Consider the following 20,763-nt stretch of genomic DNA (forward strand, 5'->3'; position numbering starts at 1 on the left):
CCTCTCTCCCCCTCCCCCCTCCCCTTCCCCTCCTCTTCCCCCTCCTCCTCCTCCTCCTCCTTCTTCTTCTTCCTTCTTTCTTCTTCTTTCTTCTTATTCTTCTTCTTCCTCTTCTTTCTTTCTTCTTCCTTCTTCCTTTTTTTGTGAGACAGAGTCTCACTCTGTTACCCAGGCTGGAGTGCAGTGGTGCCATCTCAGCTCACTACAACCTCTGCCTCCTGGGTTCAAGAGATTCTCCTGCCTCGGCCTCCCGAGTAGCTGGGATTGCAGGCGTGTGCCACCACGCTCTGCTAATTTTTGTATTTTTAATGGAGATGGGATTTCACCATGTTGGGCAGGCTGGTCTTGAACCCCTGACCTCAAGTGATCCGCCCGCTTCGGCCTCCCGAAGTGCTGGGATTTCCAACCCCACAGACACTTATAATTCTCTCTTTTCACTGTTCCATACCCTCCCCAGCTGTGGTGTCCCCAGTGAAGCCCTCCTGCGAAGGCGTGCAGTGTGCAGCTGGGCAGCGCTGCCAGGTGGTAGACGGGAAGGCCAAGTGTGTGGCAGAGTCTACTGCTGTCTGTCGCGCCCAGGGCGACCCCCATTACACCACCTTCGACGGCCGTCGCTACGACATGATGGGCACCTGTTCGTACACGATGGCAGAGCTGTGCAGTGAGGACGACACCCTGCCTGCCTTCAGTGTGGAGGCCAAGAACGAGCACCGGGGCAGCCGCCGCGTCTCCTACGTGGGCCTCGTCACTGTGCATGCCTACAGCCACTCCGTGTCGCTGACCCGCGGGGAAGTTGGCTTCGTCCTAGTGAGTACCTGGGGGCTTCTGGGGGTTAACATCCATGAGCTGCAGGTCCGAAAGCGGAGGCAAAGCCCAACTGGCCGACCTCAAACCAGGGTGCAGAGAAATGGGCCATGGGGTTGGAGGGTGGGGAGAGGGATTTGAAAATCAGTAGCAGGACCTTAGAACCCTGCCCTGCAGTCATCCCACATCTGGAAATTTTAAGGATATTCAGAGACAGGATTCGGGGGAAAAATAACGCCAACATGGTTTATAATAGCATAAAACAAAAGCAAACGTAGAAAAAATTCTGTCCTAGTTAGAAAGGAAATTTAATATCCAACAATGAGGGATTTATGTTGACCAAATAACTAAATTTAATGAGCACCTGTTGTGGACCAGATATGTTTCTTAGCAATTTTCTCATCTTAATGCATTTAATGCTCACAAACTCTGTGCAGCAGGCATTATTATTATGAGCATGTTCGGACTGGGAAACAGGTTGAGATAGGCTAGTGACTTCCCGAGGGCTCAGAGCTAGTAAGAGTTGGAGCTAAGGGCACAGGCATGCAGGCTCTGGAGTCCCCGTTCTTAATCCCTCAGCTGTCCTGACTCTGGTAAATGCATTTCTACTCAGTTCATATGAATAACAGCAGCCTAGCGCAATGACTTCCTTTTTTCTCGTCATGTTATTATGAAAATGTCAAAATGTCCAAAGTTGAAATTCTTATACAGTGAATGCTCACATGCCAATCACCTAGATTTTTCTTTCTTTCTTCTTTAATTTTTTCTTTTTTTTTTTTCTTTCTTTTTTTTTCTTTTTTTTTGAGACAGAGTCTTGCTCTGTCACCCAGGATGGAGTGCAGTGTTAGGTTCAGGTTCAAGCGATTCTCCTGCCTCAGCCTCCCAAGTAGCTGGGATGACAGGCATGTGCCACCATGCCCAGCTAATTTTTGTAGAGAGGGGTTTCACCATGTTGACCAGGCTGATCTGGAACTCCTGGCCTCAACTGATCCACCTGCCTCAGCCTCCCAAAGTGCTGGGATTACAGGTGCCAATCATCTAGATGCTAAACACTGTACTCTTCTTGACTGATCACACACTGATCCATCGGTTCCTCCCTCTGTCCATTCCACAATCTCTCTTATTTTTTATGCACTTCAAAGTTCCACACATCAGTACGTGTCACCCAAAGGACTTCACCATGTCATTAATTAGAATATAACATTTTCACACTTCTTATGGCTGATTTTGCAGATGAAATTTATATACAATAAAAATCACAGATCTTAACTATATAGTTCACCTTTGGCAAATGTGTAACCAAATTGCCCATTAAGATATAGAATATTTTCATCACCTGGGAAAATTCCCTCATGTGCCTTACCAAACAGTCTCAACCTATCCCTAGAGATGATCACAGTTCTGATTTTTTTTTTTCCAGCATAGATTAGTTTTGCTGTTCAATAACTTCAGGGCTGGGCACAGTGGCTCATGCCTATAATACCAGCACTTTGGGAGGCCTAGGCAGGTGGATCACTTGAGGTCAGGAGTTAGAGACCAACCTGGCTAACATGGCAAAACCCCATCTCTAGTAAGAGTACAAAATTAGCTGGGAGTGGTGGCACATGCCTGTAATTCCAGCTACTTGGGAGGTTGAGGCAGGAGAATCGCTTGAACCTAGGAGGCGGAGGTTGTAGTGAGCCAAGATTGCGCCACTGCACTCCAGCCTGGGTGACAGAGTGAGACACATTTCTAAAAAAAAAAAAAAAAAATATATATATATATATATAGAGAGAGAGAGAGAGAGAGAGAGTATATATTTTTGCATATATACACATATACGCACACAAGTATACTATATATGTGTATATATATGTTGTGTTCTCTGCCTTTTGCACTTAGCAATACATTCTGGAACAGTTTCTCTATCAATGCAGAGGGAGCCTTTTTTGTGGGTTGGTTTATTTTTTATTACCTTTTTATTTTTATTTATTTTTTATTATACTTTAAATTCTAGGGTACATGTGCGCAACATGCAGGTTTGTTACATATGTATACATGTGCCACGTTGGTGTGCTTTTTTTAACATCTGCAGAATTCTTTATATGTATATGAACATCATAGTTCATTCAACCAGTCCCCTGTAGATAGATGGACACATTGTTCACTATTACAAACAATACTGCAATGAATATTTTTTTGATATATATATATATATATATATATATTTTTTTTTTTTTTGAGACAAGGTCTTGCTCTGTTGCCCAGGCTGAAGTGCAGTGGTGTGATCATAGCTCATTTCAACCTCAAACTCCTGAATTCAAGCAATCCTCCAGCCTTGGCCTCCCAAGTAGCTGGGACTACAGTCTCATGCCACTATACTGGGCTAAGTATTTTTATTTTTAGTAGAGATAAGGTCTTGCTATGTCGCCCAGGCTAGTCTCCAACTGTTGGTCTCAAGTGATCCTCCCACCTTGGCCTCCCAAAGTTCTGGGATTAGAGGTGTGAGCCCCTGTATCTGACCTGCAGTAAATATTTTGGTACCTCCCTGATTTTGTGAGTGTGCACGTAGATCTCTGAGATTAATAATCAGTTGGTGAAAGTAGGTGTCCTGGCTGGGCGTGGTGGCTCAAGCCTGTAATCCCAGCACTTTGGGAGGCTAAGACGGGTGGATCACAAGGTCAGGAGATTGAGACCATCCTGGCTAACACGGTGAAACCCCGTCTCTACTGAAAAAAAACAAAACACAAAAAACTAGCCAGGCGAGGTGGTGGGTGCCTGTAGTCCCAGCTACTCGGGAGGCTGAGGCAGGAGAATGGCATGAACCCAGGAGGCGGAGCTTGCAGTGAGCTGAGATCCGGCCACTGCACTGTAGCCTGGGCAACAGAGCAAGACTCTGTCTCAAAAAAAAAAAAAAAAAAAAGAAAGAAAGTAGGTTGTTCTTCAGTCCTGGAAGGGTTGAACGCAAGTTCAGGCGGACTTCAGATCCCTTGAAATTATATACAGAATTTTGTACCTCTCTCTGAAAAACTACTTTTTATTTTATTTTATTTTATTTTATTTTTGAGACGGAGTCTCGCTCTGTTGCCCAGTCTGAAGTGCAGTGGCGTGATCTCGGCTCATTGCAACCTCTGCCTCCTGGGTTCAAGTGATTCTCCTGCCTCAGCCTCCCAAGTAGCTGGGACTACAGGCACATGCCACCACGCCTGGCTAATTTTTTTGTATTTTTAGTAGAGCCGGGGTTTCATTGTGTTAGCCAGGATGATCTTGATCTCCTGACCTTGTGATCTGCCTGTCTCGGCCTCCCAAAGTGTTGGGATTACAGGCAGGAGCCACCGCACCTGGCCTTACTTTTTTCTTTGTCAGATCCTCACAGATGTCAGTGACTTGACAAAGCTGTAAGGTGTAGAGCTGCTGTCAGAATCATAGTAGGATACTCACAAGACATTGTTAGGAGAAGGGTTAATGAAATAGTGACTTCAGCATGGTCCTTTTTTTTTTTTTTGAGGTGGAGTCTTGCTCTGTCGCTCGGACTGGAGTGCAGTGGCCGGATCTCAGCTCACTGCAAGCTCCGCCTCCCGGGTTTACGCCATTCTCCTGCCTCAGCCTCCAGAGTAGCTGAGACTACAGGCGCCCGCCACCTCGCCCAGCTAGTTTTTGTATTTTTAGTAGAGACGGGGTTTCACCGTGTTAGCCAGGATGGTCTCGATCTCCTGACCTCGTGATCCGCCCGTCTCGGCCTCCCAAAGTGCTGGGATTACAGGCTTGAGCCACCGCGCCCGGCGGTCCTTTTTTTTAAAGTGTAAATATATCTAAAGGCAGGAAAAAACTCAACAGGATCTATACATTTGTATGTGTGTGCCTACAGGGTGATTTTCCTTTTCTCATTTTTGCTCATGTGCATTTTCTGTTTTCTCTAATGAACGAATATTATTTGTGTCATTTAAAAATGGGAGACCCTATCTCTACCAAAAAAAATAAAATAAAATAACTGGATGTGGTGGCGCCTGCCTGTGGTCCCAGCTACTTGGGAGGCTGAGGCAGGAAGATGGCTTGAGCCCAGGAGGTCGAGGCTGCAGTGAGCTATGATGCTGCTACTACACTCCAGGCTGGGTGACAGAGCAAAACTGTCTCAAAAAAATACATAAATAAAAAAATAGAAAAATTAAAATGGAGATCACTGGACTTAGGGGAGAGACAGATTTGAGCAGCCATTCTGGACTGAGAGCTCTGAGCATGGGTCCATGGCTGTCTCCATCACTGCAGTGTCTAAAGCATCAGCTGGCACAGAGCAGGCCATGCAGTGGGACTCACAGGGGCTTTGCTGGGAACCGGAATGAGTGAATGCTCTGTCTTCCCTCTGGGCCACTGCTCGTGCTGTCCTCTCTCCTGTGGCTCCTTTTTTCATATTCCATCCTCTTGGCTAAGACTTTCTCCACTTCAAGTCTCAGCTCTGGCACAGCTCAGAGAATGTGTAAGGAAAGAGTAAAAAAGCGATGCCCAGGCTGGGTGCGGTGGCTCACACCTATAATCCCAGCACTTTGGGAGGCTGAGGTGGGAGGATTGCTTGAGCCAGGAGCTCCAGACCAGCCTGGACAACATAGTGAGACCCCATTTCTAATTTAAATTTTTAAAAATTAATTAAAAAAATAAAAGGCTAGGCACAGTGGCTCATGCCTGTAATCACAGCACTTTGGAAGGCTGAGGGGAGGGGGATTGGGAGGCAGATCACTTGAGGTCAGGAGTTCAAGACCAGTCTGGCTAACAGGGTGAAACCCCATCTCTACTAAAAATACAAAAATTAGCTGGGTGTGGTGTCAGGTATCTGTAATCCCAGGTGGGGGAATCACTTGAACTTGGGAGGCAGAGGTTGCAGTGAACCAAGATCGTGCCACTGCAGCCCAGCCTTGGTGACAGAGCAAGATTCCATCTAAAAAAAAAAAAAAAAAAAAAAAGATGCCCCAGGGCACAGAGAGACATAGTTCTTATCTCTTGGTTCTTAGTCAGACTTTAGGCTTCTATAATACCAGAACCTGGGAGGCTTACAAACAACACAAGCTTGTCTTTCACAGTTCTGGAGGCTAGAAGTCCAAGATGAGGTCACCAGCGCTGCCAGGTGAGGGTGAGGGTGCTCCTCCAGGTTGCAAATGGCCTACTTCTCCCTGTATCCTCACACAGTGGAAAGAGGACCTGAGAGCTCTCTGAGGCCTCTGTCATAAGGGCACTAATCCCATTCGTGGGGGTGCCACCCTCATGACCTACTCACCTCCCAAAGGCCTCCCCCCACTCTTAATACCATCATGTTGGGTGTTAAGATTTCAACATGTGGGCTTTGCAGGAGACACAGATGTTGAGTCCATAACACCAAGCCAGATGGACTGGCCAGGATCTCTGTCCGCTCAGGACATTTGAATGGGAATATCATACTCCCTCCCGGTTTTCCTGGCTCTTTCTCTCTTACTGGTCCTTTAAGGCTCAGCACAATTATTCTTTCCTCTGGGAAGCCTTCCCTGACCAGCAAGGTTAAATCTGACCATTTATCTAGGTTTTCACAGCCTCCTATCTCCCCACTATCCCAGCTCTGAACCCTCAGCCTGTACCTCTCCTATCCCATCCCTGACTTGTCCGCCTGGGCCTTTCTGATCCTGGCCTTGACTTTTCTGCCTGTGCTTCTCCCACCTCTGCCCTGACCCCTCTGAGCTCCCACTGTCTGGTGATGGGTCTCTTTCTCCCAGTGGACTGGGAGCCCCACGAGGGTAGGGCCTGGGGCTATCTCTGTTACCTTCGTATTCCCAGTATCTCCCAGCCCAAGGCCAGGCACAGAGTGAGTTCCCAGTGAATGTTTATTAAATGCAGCAGTGACTTAATTCACTTAGTAAGTGCCTGTGATTCCACCAGGCCCTGTTCTATGCACTGGGGATAAAGCAGTGATCAAAGCAGACCCAAACCCCTGTCTTTGTGGAGCTGCCATTCTGATGGAGTGAGACAGATGATAAACATGGTCAATTTGTGAATTAGATTTTAGAAGGCCAGATGCTATAGAAAAAAAAGGAAAGCAGGGAAGGAGGTTATGGAGTAGGGAGAGGCTGCCATTTTTTTTTTTTTTTTTTCAGACAGAGTCTCACTCTGTTTGGCATGATCTTGGCTCATTGCAGCCTCCACCTCCTGGGTTAAAGCAATTCTCCTGCCTCAGCCACCTGGGCAGCTGGGATTACAGGCATGCCCCACCACACCCAGCTAATTTTTGTATTTTTAGTAGAGACGGGGTTTCGCCATGTTGACCAGGCTGGTCTTGAACTCCTGACATCAAGTGATCCACCCACCTCAGCCTTCCAAAGTGCTGGGATTACAGGTGTGAGTCACTATGCCTGGCCCAAGACTGCCATTTAAAATGGGTTGTAGGCTGGGTCCCGTGGGTCATGCCTGTAATTCCAGCACTTTGGGAGGCTGAGGCAGGAGGATTGTTTGAGGCCAGGAGTTGAGACCAGCCTGGGCAACATAGCAACACCTCATCTCTATAAATAAATAAATTAATTAAATAAAATAATAAAATAGGGTGGTCAGGGAAGGCTTGAGTCAGTGACATTCGAGCAAATACTTTAAAAATATATTCTCCAATTTAAAACTTTTAATTAAAAAACAGACTTTAATGTCGAAAATACAAACTTGGGGAGGGCAGAAAGATCACACACAAGATTGTCACTTCACATTTGGAGGGTCGCACAGCAGCCGGGCATAGGCGCTCCTCACTTCCCAGATGGCGCAGTGGCCAGGCAGAGGCACTCCTCACTTCCCATATGGTGGGGCAGCTGGGCAGAGGGGCACCTCACTTCCCAGACGGTGGGGCGGCCGGACAGAGGCACTCTCCACTTCCCAGACAGTGGCGGGGAGTGGCGGTGGCCAGGCAGAGGCGCTCCTCACTTCCCAGATGGCACAGTGGCCAGGCAGAGGCGCTCCTCACTTCCCAGACGGTGGGGTGGCCAGGCAGAGGCCCTCCTCACTTCCCAGACGGTGCAGTGACCGGGCAGAGGCGCTCCTGACTTCCTAGACGGTGGGGTGGCCAGGCAGAGGCGCTCCTCACTTCCCAGATGGTGCAGTGACCGGGCAGAGGTGCTGCTTACTTCCCAGACAGTGCAGTGACCGGGCAGAGGGGCACCTCACTGAGCAAATATTTTATAGGAGGCACAGGAGTGAGTCACATGCACGTCTGCAGAAAGAACATTTCAGGCCACAGGTACTGCAAGAGGCAAGGTCTCTGATGGTGGCAGTAGCAGAAAGAATGAGTCCCAGTGCAGCCAGAGCAGGGGAGCAGGTGGGAGGCCCAGAGATGAGGACTGGAGGCCAGATGGCACAGGGGCCTGACCACCCCCTCCTCACCCACTCCGCAGGTTGACAAACAGCGCTCGCGCCTGCCAGTCTCCCTGAGCGAGGGTCGCCTGCGTGTGTACCAGAGCGGACTGCGGGCTGTGGTGGAGCTGGTCTTTGGGCTGGTGGTCACTTATGACTGGGACTGCCAGCTGGCACTCAGCCTGCCCGCGCGCTTCCAAGACCAGGTGTGCGGGCTGTGTGGCAACTATAATGGTGACCCAGCAGACGACTTCCTCGCGCCTGACGGGGATCTGGCTCCTGACGCCATGGAGTTCGCAAGTAGCTGGAAGCTGGACGATGGGGACTACCTGTGTGAGGATGGCTGCCAGAACAACTGTCCCTCCTGCACCCCAGGCCAGGCCCAACACTATGAGGGCGACAGACTCTGTGGCATGCTGACCCAGCTTGATGGCCCCTTCGCTGTCTGCCATGACACCCTGGACCCCAGGCCCTTCCTGGAGCAGTGTGTATATGACCTGTGTGTGGTCGGTGGGGAGCGGCTCAGTCTGTGCCGTGGCCTCAGCGCCTATGCCCAGGCCTGTCTGGAGCTTGGCATCTCAGTTGGGAACTGGAGACCTCCAGCCAACTGCCGTGAGTGATGCCCTGGGGGGTGCTGGGAGCACGCAGTGAGGGGCAGGAGATCCCTAGCATCTGCTCAGTATCTGAGAAGTTATTGTGGTTCAGCCTGGTGCTGGGCAATGCCAGGGGCCTAGCAGTGGCCGAGATAGCCAGCCACAGTGGGCTAAGGTCGGAGGAGATGTTTCACTAGACGTTCACTGTATGGAGGGGTCCAGGCAGGATGGGGAGGCCCACTCGGAGGGGTTGGGGCCAGGATGGGAGAGAGACAGGCAGATGAGTCAGGGCTGGGATTGGGGGGACACAGGCAGAGGGGTCAGGGCCAGGATGGAGGAAGTCAGTGGAGGCTATGGGAAACCAGAGGAGGTTCCCAGCCCAGCCTGGGGAGCAGGGGTGGTCAGGGAGGGTTTTCTAGAGAAAGGGATGTCCAATTTGAAACCCATAAGGAAGTTGCCGAGAGAAAGAGGAGGAAGTGAGTTGCAGGCCCAGAGAACAGCATGCTCAAAGGCTTGGCAGGACAGGAATTCGTGTCTGCAGAATCCCAACACAGACATGTGATGTCTCTTCCTTTGCCTGTAGTCCTCCCATGACTCCCATTGCCCTCTAGATGAGGCTCAGGCTCTTTAGCCAGGTGTCCATCTGCTTTATCATCCACTCATTCATTCCACAAGCATTCCTTGAACCCCTGCCTGGCCCCCTGTGCATGCTGATGATATCGAAGACACAGTGAGGCCCAGCACAGATCTGTTCCTGCCCTTGAGTGAGGCTCCCAGAGACATGTCCCAGAGGCAGAAAGGACAGGTGGGAGGGAGGAAGAGGCATCCAGGCCCAGGCCCAGAGGGAGGGGAGTAAGTACAGGGGGGACACAGAGGCCACTAGGTGTTTGTGTTGGCTAGTGCTGTCTGTGTCCCCACTGCCCAGTAAGCACCCCCCGCCCCCACCCCGCACCCAACCCCATGCCTGGCGCAAAATGGGAACCAGAAAGTTCATTTATTCTCCCATTCATCTCTGCAGTATTTCATGAGCACCTGCTGTGCACCAGGCCCTGTCCTTGGTGCTGGGGACTCAGCAGTGATTGAGACAGATCAGGTCCCCACTCCCGTAGGACTTATCTCTTAGAGGGAGGGGAGGGACACAGACAGTGAGCAGATAAACTAGGAAGTATCTTCAGAGAGCCAAAGAAACAAGTTCATGCAATGACAGTGACTGTGAGCCTTGTAAGGAGGGTGACCAGGGAAGGCCTTTCTGGGCAGGTAACATTGGAGCTGAGACCATGGTCAGGCAATGGAGTCAGCTAAGTCCTAACAGTGATGTCCGCAGAACGTTTCCCCATAGATCAACTCATTTAATCCCCACAACAACTGTGTGAGGTCTGGACTACATTATCCCATCTTACTGATGGGGAAACTGAGGCACGGGGAGATTGGAGTCAGTGGCTGAGAAGGAGAGATCTGGGATTTGAGCCCAGGCCACCTGGGCCCCAGTGGGCTTTCTGTGGAAGGGGAAGGCAGAGGGCACAGGCAATGCAAAGGCCCTGAGGTGGAAGCGTGAGGACCCGGGAGGAGAAGGCAGCTGGGGCTGGGGCAGAGTGAGCCCGAGGGAAAGGGAAAGGAGGTAAGGGCCAAGAGGTGAGAGGAGCAGATGGCACAGGTCCTCCTGGGGCATGGGAAGGACTCTGGCATTTACCCTGAGTGAGAGGAAGCCACTGGAGTACTCTGAGACAGGGAGGGACCTGATCTGACCCAGACCTTCCCAGATCCCTCGGACTGGTGTGAGGAACAGGCTGGGGGAGCAGGAGGGAGCCCAGGCAGGAGGCTGCCGCGGTGGATAGGACCAGAGGCAGATTCTGTAACTACAGGGTGGATTTTTTTTTTTTTTTTTTTTGAGACAAAGTCTTGCTCTGTGCGCAGGCTGGAGTGCAGTGGTAGGGTCTCCGCTCACTGCAACCTCCGCTTTCCTGGTTCAGGTGATTATCCTGCTTCAGCCTCCTGAGTAGCTCGGATTACAGGCGAGCGCCACTACTCCTGGCCAGTCTGGGTAGATTTTGAATATGGAGCTCACAGGACTTGCTGACAGATTGATTGTCCAGTAAGCGTTAGGGGGTTGGAGGGGTAGAGATTAACTGCATCGCTAGGGTGTGGCACAGGAGCACCCAGAAGGATGGCAGTGCCATTATCTGAGATGGCGAGCTCTGAGAGAAGAGCAGGGTTTGGGGAGGGAATTCCTGGGCGCTGTTCCCAATAGGGCGCCCTTCGACGGTCCCTGCTGCTCGGGCCTGATCCACCTTCTCTGATCTCCCCGCAGCCCTGTCCTGCCCAGCCAACAGCAGCTATGAGCTCTGCGGCCCTGCCTGCCCGGCCTCCTGCAACGAGGCTGCGGCGCCGTCCAACTGCTCTGGGCGCCCCTGCGTAGAGGGCTGCGTGTGCCTCCCGGGCTTCGTGGCCAGCGGCGGCGCCTGTGTGCCGACCTCGTCGTGCGGCTGCACCTTCCAGGGTCTCCAGCTCGCTCCGGGCCAGGAGGTGTGGGCGGACGAGTCGTGCCAAAGGCGCTGCACCTGCAACGGCGCCACCCATCAGGTGACCTGCCGCGACACACAGGGCTGCCCGGCGGGTGAGATCTGCAGCGACCAGAATGGGCTCCTGGGCTGCTACCCCAATCGCTTCGGGACCTGTCAGGGGTCCGGGGACCCACACTATGTGAGCTTCGACGGCCGGCGCTTCGACTTCATGGGCACCTGCACGTACCTGCTGGTCGGCTCATGCGGCCAGAACGCAGCGCTGCCCGCCTTCCGGGTGCTGGTGCAAAACGAGCATCGGGGCAGCCAGACTGTGAGCTACACGCGCGCCGTGCTGGTGGAGGCCCGCGGGGTGAAGGTGGCGGTGCACCGGGAGTACCCCGGGCAAGTGCTGGTGAGTGATGCTGCGCCCAGGGCTGGTTGGCCGGGCAGGAAATACCCTCTGAAGATTTGGAGCTCTGGGTGGGTCTGGGCGTGGGGGAGGCCCGTTAGAAGATCTTATATTTTTGCGTTTTCCTTTTTCCTTTTTGTGGAGAACGGAGTCTCACTAAGTTGCCCAGGCTGGTCTCCAACTCCTGGGCTCAAGTGACACTCCCTGCCTCAGCTTCCCGAAATGCTAGGAAGTGAGCAATGATCGGGCCATTGCACTCTGGCCTGGGTGACAGAGTGAGACCGCCGTCTCTATTTTTAAAAGGAAGCTAGAGACCGGGCACGGTGGCTCACGCCTGTAATCCCAGCACTTCGGGAGGCCAAGGAGGGTGGATCATCTGAGGTTTGAGATCAGCCTGACCAACATGGTGAAACCCTCTCTCTACTAAAAATACAAAAACAAAAGCAAAAAAAATTAGCCAGGCACAGTGGTTCACACCTGTAATCCCAGCTACTAGGGAGACTGAGGGAGAATCACTTGAACCCAGGAGGCAGAGGTTGCAGTGAGCCAAGATTGCACCACTGCACTCCAGCCTGGGCAACAGGGTGAGATCCTGTCAAAAAAAAAAAAAAAAAAAGGAAGCTAGTATGATCGCAGTAGCCTGAGTGAGAGGGACAGTGAGAAGAGGTGAGGTAAGGGAGGTAATGGGGAGATAGACAGATCCTGGAGGTTTCAAAGGCCATGGGTGAGGGATTTAAATTTAAGCTGGTGCTTTAGGAATGAAGAGGGGTGAATGGTGAGCCAGGCAGAGGGAACAGGAAGTGCAAAGGCCTTGAGGTGGGACTGAGCATAGTATGTCCAAGAGAATAGCAAGGAGGCCAGGGTAGCTGAAGGTGAGTGAGTTGAAGGTTGGGCCACAGAGCCATGAATACCCTGACCAGGTGGCCCTCTTGCATCTCCACCCAGGTGGATGACGTCCTTCAGTACCTGCCCTTCCAAGCAGCAGATGGGCAGGTGCAGGTGTTCCGCCAGGGCAGGGACGCCGTCGTGCGCACGGACTTTGGTCTGACTGTCACCTATAACTGGGATGCACAAGTGACTGCCAAGGTGCCCAGCAGCTATGCTGAGGCCCTGTGTGGACTCTGTGGGAACTTCAATGGGGACCCAGCTGACGACCTGGCTCTGCGGGGTGGGGGTCAAGCTGCCGATGCACTGGCTTTTGGGAACAGCTGGCAAGAAGAGACGAGGTCCGGCTGTGGAGCAACTGAACCAGGTGATTGTCCCAAGCTGGACTCCCTGGTGGCCCAGCAGCTGCAGAGCAAGAATGAGTGTGGAATCCTTGCCGACCCCAATGGGCCCTTCCGAGAGTGCCACAGCAAGCTGGACCCCCAGGGTGCCGTGCGCGACTGTGTCTATGACCGCTGCCTGCTGCCAGGCCAGTCTGGGCCACTATGTGATGCATTGGCCACCTATGCTGCTGCATGCCAGGCTGCTGGAGCCACAGTGCACCCCTGGAGGAGTGAAAACCTTTGCCGTGAGTACCGGAAGTGGCAACTGGGGGACTCAGCCTTATATATATAGTCATTAATGTATAAATATCATTAATTCATTTATCCTTATAATAGCCATATGAGGTAGGGATTGTGGTTATACCTATTTAACAGATGAAGAAATTGAGGTTCAGAAAGGTTCATTTACACACCTGGGATCATGATAGCTAGAAAGTCACAGATGGTGGGCATGCAATTGTTATTAGTTTTTTTTTTTAGATGGAGTCTCGCTCTGTCACCAGGCTGGAGTGCAGTGGCTTGATCTCGGCTCACTGTAACCTCTGACTCCCTGGTTTAAGCTATTCTCCTGCCTCAGCCTCCAGAGTAGCTGGGATTACAGGCACGCGCCACCACACCCAGCTGATTTTTGTATCTTTAGTAGAGATGGGGTTTCACCATGTTGGCCAGGATGGTCTCGATCTCCTGACCTCGTGATCCGCCCACCTCAGCCTCCCAAAGTGCTGGGATTATAGGCATGAGCCACCGTGCCTGGTGGCAGTTAGTATTTGTAAAATGACTGAGTACACCTGGTGGCCCAGGGTCTGATTCCCACATAACAGCTGTCATTGAGATATGAGCAACAGTATTGTCATTAGGAGTCTCATACCCTGTCTGGTTCTTTTTGGTCCCCATCTATCCTACCTCATTTATTTACATCTGCCTGACCCCTTGGACAGTCAGTTTGAGAGCCTTGTTTCAGAGGTGGGTGCATGAATGGTTTTCCAATGCCTTTGCTTGCCTGTGAAAGAAGTTTGAAAAGCCATGTATCCTCTCACCTGAATTTTTTTTTTTTTTTTAAGATGGGGTCTTGCTCTGTTGCCTAGGCTGGAGTGCAATGGTGCAATCATAGCTTACTGCAGCCTGGAACTCCTGGGCTCAAATGATTCTCCTGCCTCAGCCTCCTGAGTAGCTGAAACGGCAGGCATGTACCACCCCAGCTAATTTTTAAAATATTTTTTATAGAGGCAGGGTTTTGATTTTTTGCCCAGGCTGATCTCGAGCTCTTGGGCTCAAGCAATCCTCCTGCCTCGACCTCTCAAAATACTGGGATTACAGGTGTGAGCCATCGTACCAGTTTCCTCTCACCTGATTTTTAATTTTTAAAATTCATTATTGAAATATAATACAGATATTTAAAAATATGTACATATCATAAGCTAACAGCTTGATCAGTTTTCACCAAGATAACAAATCTGTGTGAACAGTCCCAAATTCAAGAAAAAAACATCCAGGTTCCCAACCCCAAGAGGTAACCACTATTCTGACTTCTAAAGTTTTTGAATTTTAGAATTAATGGAAGCATACATGTCTAGTTTTTCACCTGAAATAATTATAAAATGTATAATTTCCAACAAATGGTAACTTTTGACTTTTAAGAAATTTTTTTTTTCTTTTTTTTTTTTTTGAAATGGAGTCTCACTCTGTCATTCAGGCTGGAGTGCAGTGGCGCGAACTCAGCTCACTGCAACCTCTGCCTCCTGGGTTGAAGCAATTCTCCTGCCTCAGCCTCTCAAGTAGCTGGGACTACAGATGACCGCCACCACGCTTGGCTAATTTTTTTGTTATTTTTAATAGAGATGGGGTTTTACCATGTTGGCCAGGCTGGTTTTGAACTCCTGACCTCAAGTGATCCGCCCGACTCGGTCTCCCAAAGTGCTAGAATTACAGGCGTGAGCCACTGCGCCCAGCCTTAAGAACCTTTTTATTAGAGAAAAATTTAAACATATCCAAAGTAAACTAGGATAGTGAGAACAAATATATCCATCATTTAGTTTCCACAATTATCAACATAGTATTGATATTTCAAAATGAAACTATTACTTGACTTTTGCTCCTCTTTTAAATATATTCACCAGATACATAGTCCTCATAGTCATACATTACAGGCATGAGTCACCACGCCTGGCCAAGTATTTATTCTTTCTCATGATTCTGGGGGCTGCTGAGCTGTTCTCCCAGCCTGGGCCAGCTTGGTTGATCTCTGCAGGCTGTTAGAGGCTCAGCCGAGGCTGGGTAATCGAGGGTGATTTTACACATCTGGCAGTTGTCAAGCTGGTTGGTTTGGAGGGCCCTCAGCTGGGACTTCTTATGGCTGCTCCACTTGGTCTCATCTTCCAGCAGGTGAGCCCAGGCTTCTTCCCAAGGTGCCCTCAAGATTCCTAAGAGCAACAAGAGCACACAAGCCCAAGTGTGCAAGCACTTTCCAAGGCTCTACTTGGTATCATGGTTGCCAATGTCCCACTGGCCAAAGCAAGCACCATGGTCATGCCCAGAGTCAAGACGTGACCTTTGGAAGCCTGTGTCACGATCCCCATCACACTTCTGTGCCACAAGCATACACATATATGACTAAGATTTCAGAATTTTTATCATCCTAGCTACTCAGGATGCTGAGGTGGGAGGATCCCTAGAGGCCTGGAGTTAGAGACCAGCCTGGGCAGCATAGCAAGAGCCTGTTTCTGAAAAACAGTGCAGGCTGGGTGCTGTGGCTTATGCCTATAATCTCAGCACTCTGGGAGGCTGAGGTGGCTGGATCATCTGAGGCCAGGAGTTTGAGACTAGGCTAGCCAACACGGTGAAACCCCGTCTCTACTAAAAATACTAAAAATTAGCAGGGTGGGGTGGTGGTTGCCTGTAATCCCAGCTACCCAGGAGGCTCCGGCAGAAGAATCGCTTAAACCAGGAAGGCGGAGGTTGCAGTAAGCCGAGATCGCGCCGCTGCACTCCAGCCTGGGCAACAGAGCAAGACTCTGTCTCAAAAAATTAAATTAAATTAAATTAAATTAAATTAAATTAAATTAAATTAAATTAAATAAGCAGTGCAGTCTCCACCCATCCCAAATCTTAACATGTGGCGTGTTGCCCTGAGGTGTGAAACCTCCTGGGACAAAACAGCCTTCTTATAAAAGATGTAAGAAGTTTTAGAAATTCCTGAGACTGTAAGACTCTAAGTGGTTTTTTTAATGGAGTAAGATATCATTGCAAGTATTGTTTGTGCACAACTGATAAAAATATTAAACAGAAGTAAATTGTAATGGCCATTGTAATGGCATCATTCAGTGAGATGAATGGAGCTTACACCTACCCAGTATTTCACATATATTGTTAGAATGAGACAGGGTTCAGCATCAACTCTAATCCTACCTTTTATTTTTGTATATATGATATTTATTTATTTTTGAGATAAGATATTATCCTGTCACTGAGGCTGGAGTCCAGTGGCATGATCACAGCTCACTGTAGCCTCAATCTTTGGGCTCGAGTGGTCCTCCTGTGTCAGCCTCCTGAGTAGCTGGGACAACAGGTGCACACTACCATGCCTGGCTATTTTTTTATTTTTTGTAGACACAAGATCTCGCTATGTTGTCTGGGCTGGTCTCAAACTCCTGAGCTCAAGCCATCCTCCGGCCTTGGCCTCCCAAAGTGCTGAGATTACAGACTTGAGCCACAGCTCCTGGCTTCCATGATATTGATGAGTGGGTGGGAGTGGACGGAGTACAGGTGGAGTAACATCCCTGCGTGCTCTGAACCCCTCCTGAGTCATAGGGAAGACACACAGTGAGACACCACAAAATTTGTTTTTTATTATCTGTGAGCCGCCAATTCTATTAGGCCCTCCTTTTGATTTATTACTCAGTAATGAGTGAGCATTCATTGTGTTCACAGTGATAGCAATATTTGAAATTGTCTATTTATGTCCTCAGAGGTTTCACACCCCAGGGCAGTGTGCCATGTGTTAAGATTCAGGATGGGGCTGGGCACCGTGGCTCACACCTGTAATCCCAGCACTTTCGGAGGCCAAGGCGGGCGGATCACTTGAGGTGAGGAGTTCAAGACCAGCCTGGCCAATATGGCAAAACCCTGTCTCTACAAAAAATACAAAAATTAGCTAGGCATGGTGGTGAGCGCCTGTAATCCCAGCTACTCGGGAGGCTGAGACAGGACAGTCTTTGCTTAAACCTGGGAGGCAGAGATTGCAGTGAGCCGAGATCGCACCACTGCACTCCAGCCTGGCCCATAGATCAAGACTCTGTCTCAAAAAAAAAAAAAAAAAAAAAAGATTCAGGATGGATTGGGGACTGCACTGTTCTCTTCTGTAAAGTGGAGAAAGCATGCTTGTGAAGGCGACAGGTGGACAATGGGAAGGAGGAATGCTCCTCTAACAGAGCATTCTTGGGCTGTCCTTTTAGGGAGGACACGTATAATTCCAGCTAGCAGTTGTGTGACACGCATCCCACTGGGCAGGTCCTGTTCTAAGGGTTTCTCATTAAATCCTCACAACCACCCCGTGAGGTGGAATTGCTCTTATTCCTACTTTACAAGATGAAGAAAGAGAACCACAGAGATGTTAAGGGACTAGCCTGAGGTCACACAGCCGGTGGGGTGATTTGAACAGGCTGGCTCCTGATTTTGTGCTGTTAATTATTAGACTCTGTGGCCTCTGTGGAAATTGAGAATCTCTTGTTTCCTCAAAACTCCTCTTGTCCTTGTACCCCTTGGAAGTTCTAGAAGACTGGATCATGAGGGCTTAGACATGCAGATGGAGGCCTGACCCAACTTCAACAATTATTGGTATTTTGCCATTCTTAGTTCCTCTACATCTCACTCCACACCCTCTTTTTTTAATAGAATATTTCAGATCAAATTCTAGGCAGATGAGTTCTCCTGTAACTACTTCAGTAAACATCTGTATTCAGCAACAAAAACGGACTTTTAAGGAACAGGACTTTCCTTTTCATGCCTGTAATCCCAGCACTTTGGGAGGCCTAGGTGGAAGGATCGCTGGAGGCCAGGAGTTCAAGACCAGCCTGGGCAACATAACAAAACCCTGTCTCTACAAAAATAAAAATAAAGAATAAGCTGGACATGGTGACTAGTGCCTATCATTTTAGCTACTCAGGAGGCTAAGGTGGGAGAATATCTTCAGCCCAGGAGGTGGAGGCGGCAGTGAGCCGAGACTGTGCCACTGCACTCCAGTGAGACCCTGTCTCTAAAAAAAAAAAAAGGAAGGAAGAAAGAGATATGAGGGCATGTGGCAATTAATTACCAGTAACAAAAATAATACCAATTCCCTAACATCATGTAAAGCCCAATCTGGGTTCAAATTTTCCCAATTGTCTAAAAAAAAAAAAAAAAAAAGTTTTTTTCTATTTTTTTCTGGCTCTAGAACCAAACCAAATACAAATACTGTGTTGGATTGATCTACCTTGTTGCTTTTACTCTGTCAGAATTTCCTTCCTTTGTTCCTCCCAACATAGTATTATGAAAATTGTCAAATATACAAAAAAGTTGAAAGAATTTTACAGTGAAGACCCATAAACCTACCACCTGGACTCTACACTCTAATTCTGTTTCTTTTCTTTTTCTTTTCTTTTTTTTTTTTTTTTTTTTTTTTTTGAGATGGAGTCTCGCTCTGTCGCCCAATCTGAAGTGCAGTGGTGTGATCTCAGCTCACTGCAACCTCCGCCTCCTGGGTTCAAGCAATTCTCCCACCTCAGCCTCCCACGTAGCTGGGATTACAGATATGCACCACCATGCCCAGCTAATTTTTGTATTTTTAATAGAAACGGGTTTTACTATGTTGGCTAGGCTGGTTTCGAACTCCTGACCTCAAGTGATCCTCCCGCCTCGGCTTCCCAAAGGGCCGTGATTACGCATGTGAGCCACCGCGCCCGGCCTCTACACTCTAATTCTAATTCACTCACTTGCCTTATCACGTATCTATCCCTCCATCCAGCTCTTCCGTTTGTTTATAACACTTAATTATTGGGAAAGATAGGTCATTTATCCTGCAGAATTTTCTACTTTCGGGATCTGGCTAGTTGCTATTTTGGAGTGTTATTGAACTTGTCCCTATGTCCCCATGATTCTCCTGTAAGCTGGATGTTAGCTTCAGAATAGCACCACCCAGCAGAACTTCAATGATGACAGCTCCATATTTGAGCTGTTCAAATACATACCAGGTTGCCACAGGTCACATGTAGCTGCTGAGCGCTTGCAGTGAGGATATTGTGACTGAGGTGCTAAAGCTTCAATTTTGTTGCATTTTAATTAGTTTATATCTAAATGGTCCCAAGTGGCTAGTGGCTACTGTATTAGACAGCACAGATAGAGATTTAATGTGGTTTAGTTTTAGCCACTTAGATTTGCTTTTTATAGACTGGAGTGACTGGAGTGACTGGAGTTTGGGGAGGGGAGAAGGGAGGTTTTTTTTGTTTTTGTTTTTTTAAATAACACTGGCTAAATATTTTAATTTAATTACTGCTATAGAAGGAAGAAGCTAAAAGTATGGCATTCACAAATACACTGCATAGATTATACACACACACACAAATATATGCATATGCATGTTTAAAATCTATACCACATATCAACACCATGTATCCAACTTGAATAAGGTCATTAAAGACATAATAGAAGTCCGGGTGTGATGGCTCATTCCTGTAATCCCAGCACTTCGGGAGGCTGACGCAGGGGGACTGCTTGAGCCCAGCAGTTTGAGGCCAGCCTAGGCAACATAGCGAGACCCCATCTCTATACAAAATTTTAAAAGTTAGCCAGGCATGGTGGTGCATGTCTATAGTTCCGGCTACTCAGGAGGCTGAAGTGGGAGGATTGCTTGAGCCCAGGAGGTCAAAGCTGCAGTGAGCTGTGATAGCAGGCACCACTGAGCTCCATCCAGCCTGAGTAACAGAGCGACCCGTTTCTCAAAAAAAAAGAAAAAGAAAAAACCATAATAGATAACTCCAAACTACAGTTAAATTGGGAAAGAATCTTAATTATCAGGATCAGATTAACTGCGATGTAATGTGTTCCCCAAGCTCTCTGCAATGGGACTGCTTGTGTGTGCGTGTCTTTGAGCATCTGTGTGTGCATATGAATGTGTTGGGGGACCGCTTGTGTGTGAGTGTGTTTGAGTGTGTGTGTGCATATGAATGTATTGGGGGCTGGGGGGTATCGAGTCCTGCTCCCTGGTAGCAGGAATTCTTGATCTTGATGTCTCCTCTCCCTGCAGCACTGAGCTGTCCACCCCACAGCCACTATGAGGCGTGTTCCTACGGCTGCCCGCTGTCCTGTGGAGACCTCCCAGTGCGCGGAGGCTGTGGCTCAGAATGCCATGAGGGCTGCGTGTGCGATGAGGGCTTTGCGCTCAGTGGTGAGTCCTGCCTGCCTCTGGCCTCCTGTGGCTGCGTACACCAGGGCACCTACCACCCGCCAGGCCAGACCTTCTACCCTGGCCCCGGATGTGATTCCCTTTGCCACTGCCAGGAGGGCGGCCTGGTATCCTGTGAGCCCTCCAGCTGCGGCCCGCACGAGGCCTGCCAGCCATCCGGTGGCAGCTTGGGCTGTGTGGCCGTGGGCTCTGCCACCTGCCAGGCGTCGGGAGACCCACACTACACCACCTTCGATGGCCGCCGCTTCGACTTCATGGGCACCTGCGTGTATGTGCTGGCTCAGACCTGCGGCACCCGGCCTGGCCTGCATCGGTTTGCCGTCCTGCAGGAGAACGTGGCCTGGGGTAATGGGCGAGTCAGTGTGACCAGGGTGATCACAGTCCAGGTGGCAAACTTCACCCTGCGGCTGGAGCAGGAACAGTGGAA

At 49.5% G+C, this 20,763-nt stretch overlaps 1 protein-coding gene across 1 annotated transcript in view; it reads left to right on the forward strand.

Annotated features, from left to right (window-relative positions):
* FCGBP (Fc fragment of IgG binding protein) overlaps positions 1–20,763 on the forward strand; it is a 48,591-nt gene that overhangs the window by 16,486 nt on the left and 11,342 nt on the right. The window contains exons 4-8 of the mRNA XM_026447697.1: positions 458–807; positions 8,172–8,742; positions 11,032–11,636; positions 12,579–13,146; positions 20,178–20,757. Coding sequence (XP_026303482.1) covers positions 458–807; positions 8,172–8,742; positions 11,032–11,636; positions 12,579–13,146; positions 20,178–20,757 — 2,674 coding nt within the window. The remainder of the gene's footprint in view (positions 1–457; positions 808–8,171; positions 8,743–11,031; positions 11,637–12,578; positions 13,147–20,177; positions 20,758–20,763) is intronic.

This window comes from Piliocolobus tephrosceles, chromosome 21 (genome assembly GCF_002776525.5).
Source record: "Piliocolobus tephrosceles isolate RC106 chromosome 21, ASM277652v3, whole genome shotgun sequence".
NCBI classification, from domain to species: Eukaryota; Metazoa; Chordata; class Mammalia; order Primates; family Cercopithecidae; genus Piliocolobus; species Piliocolobus tephrosceles.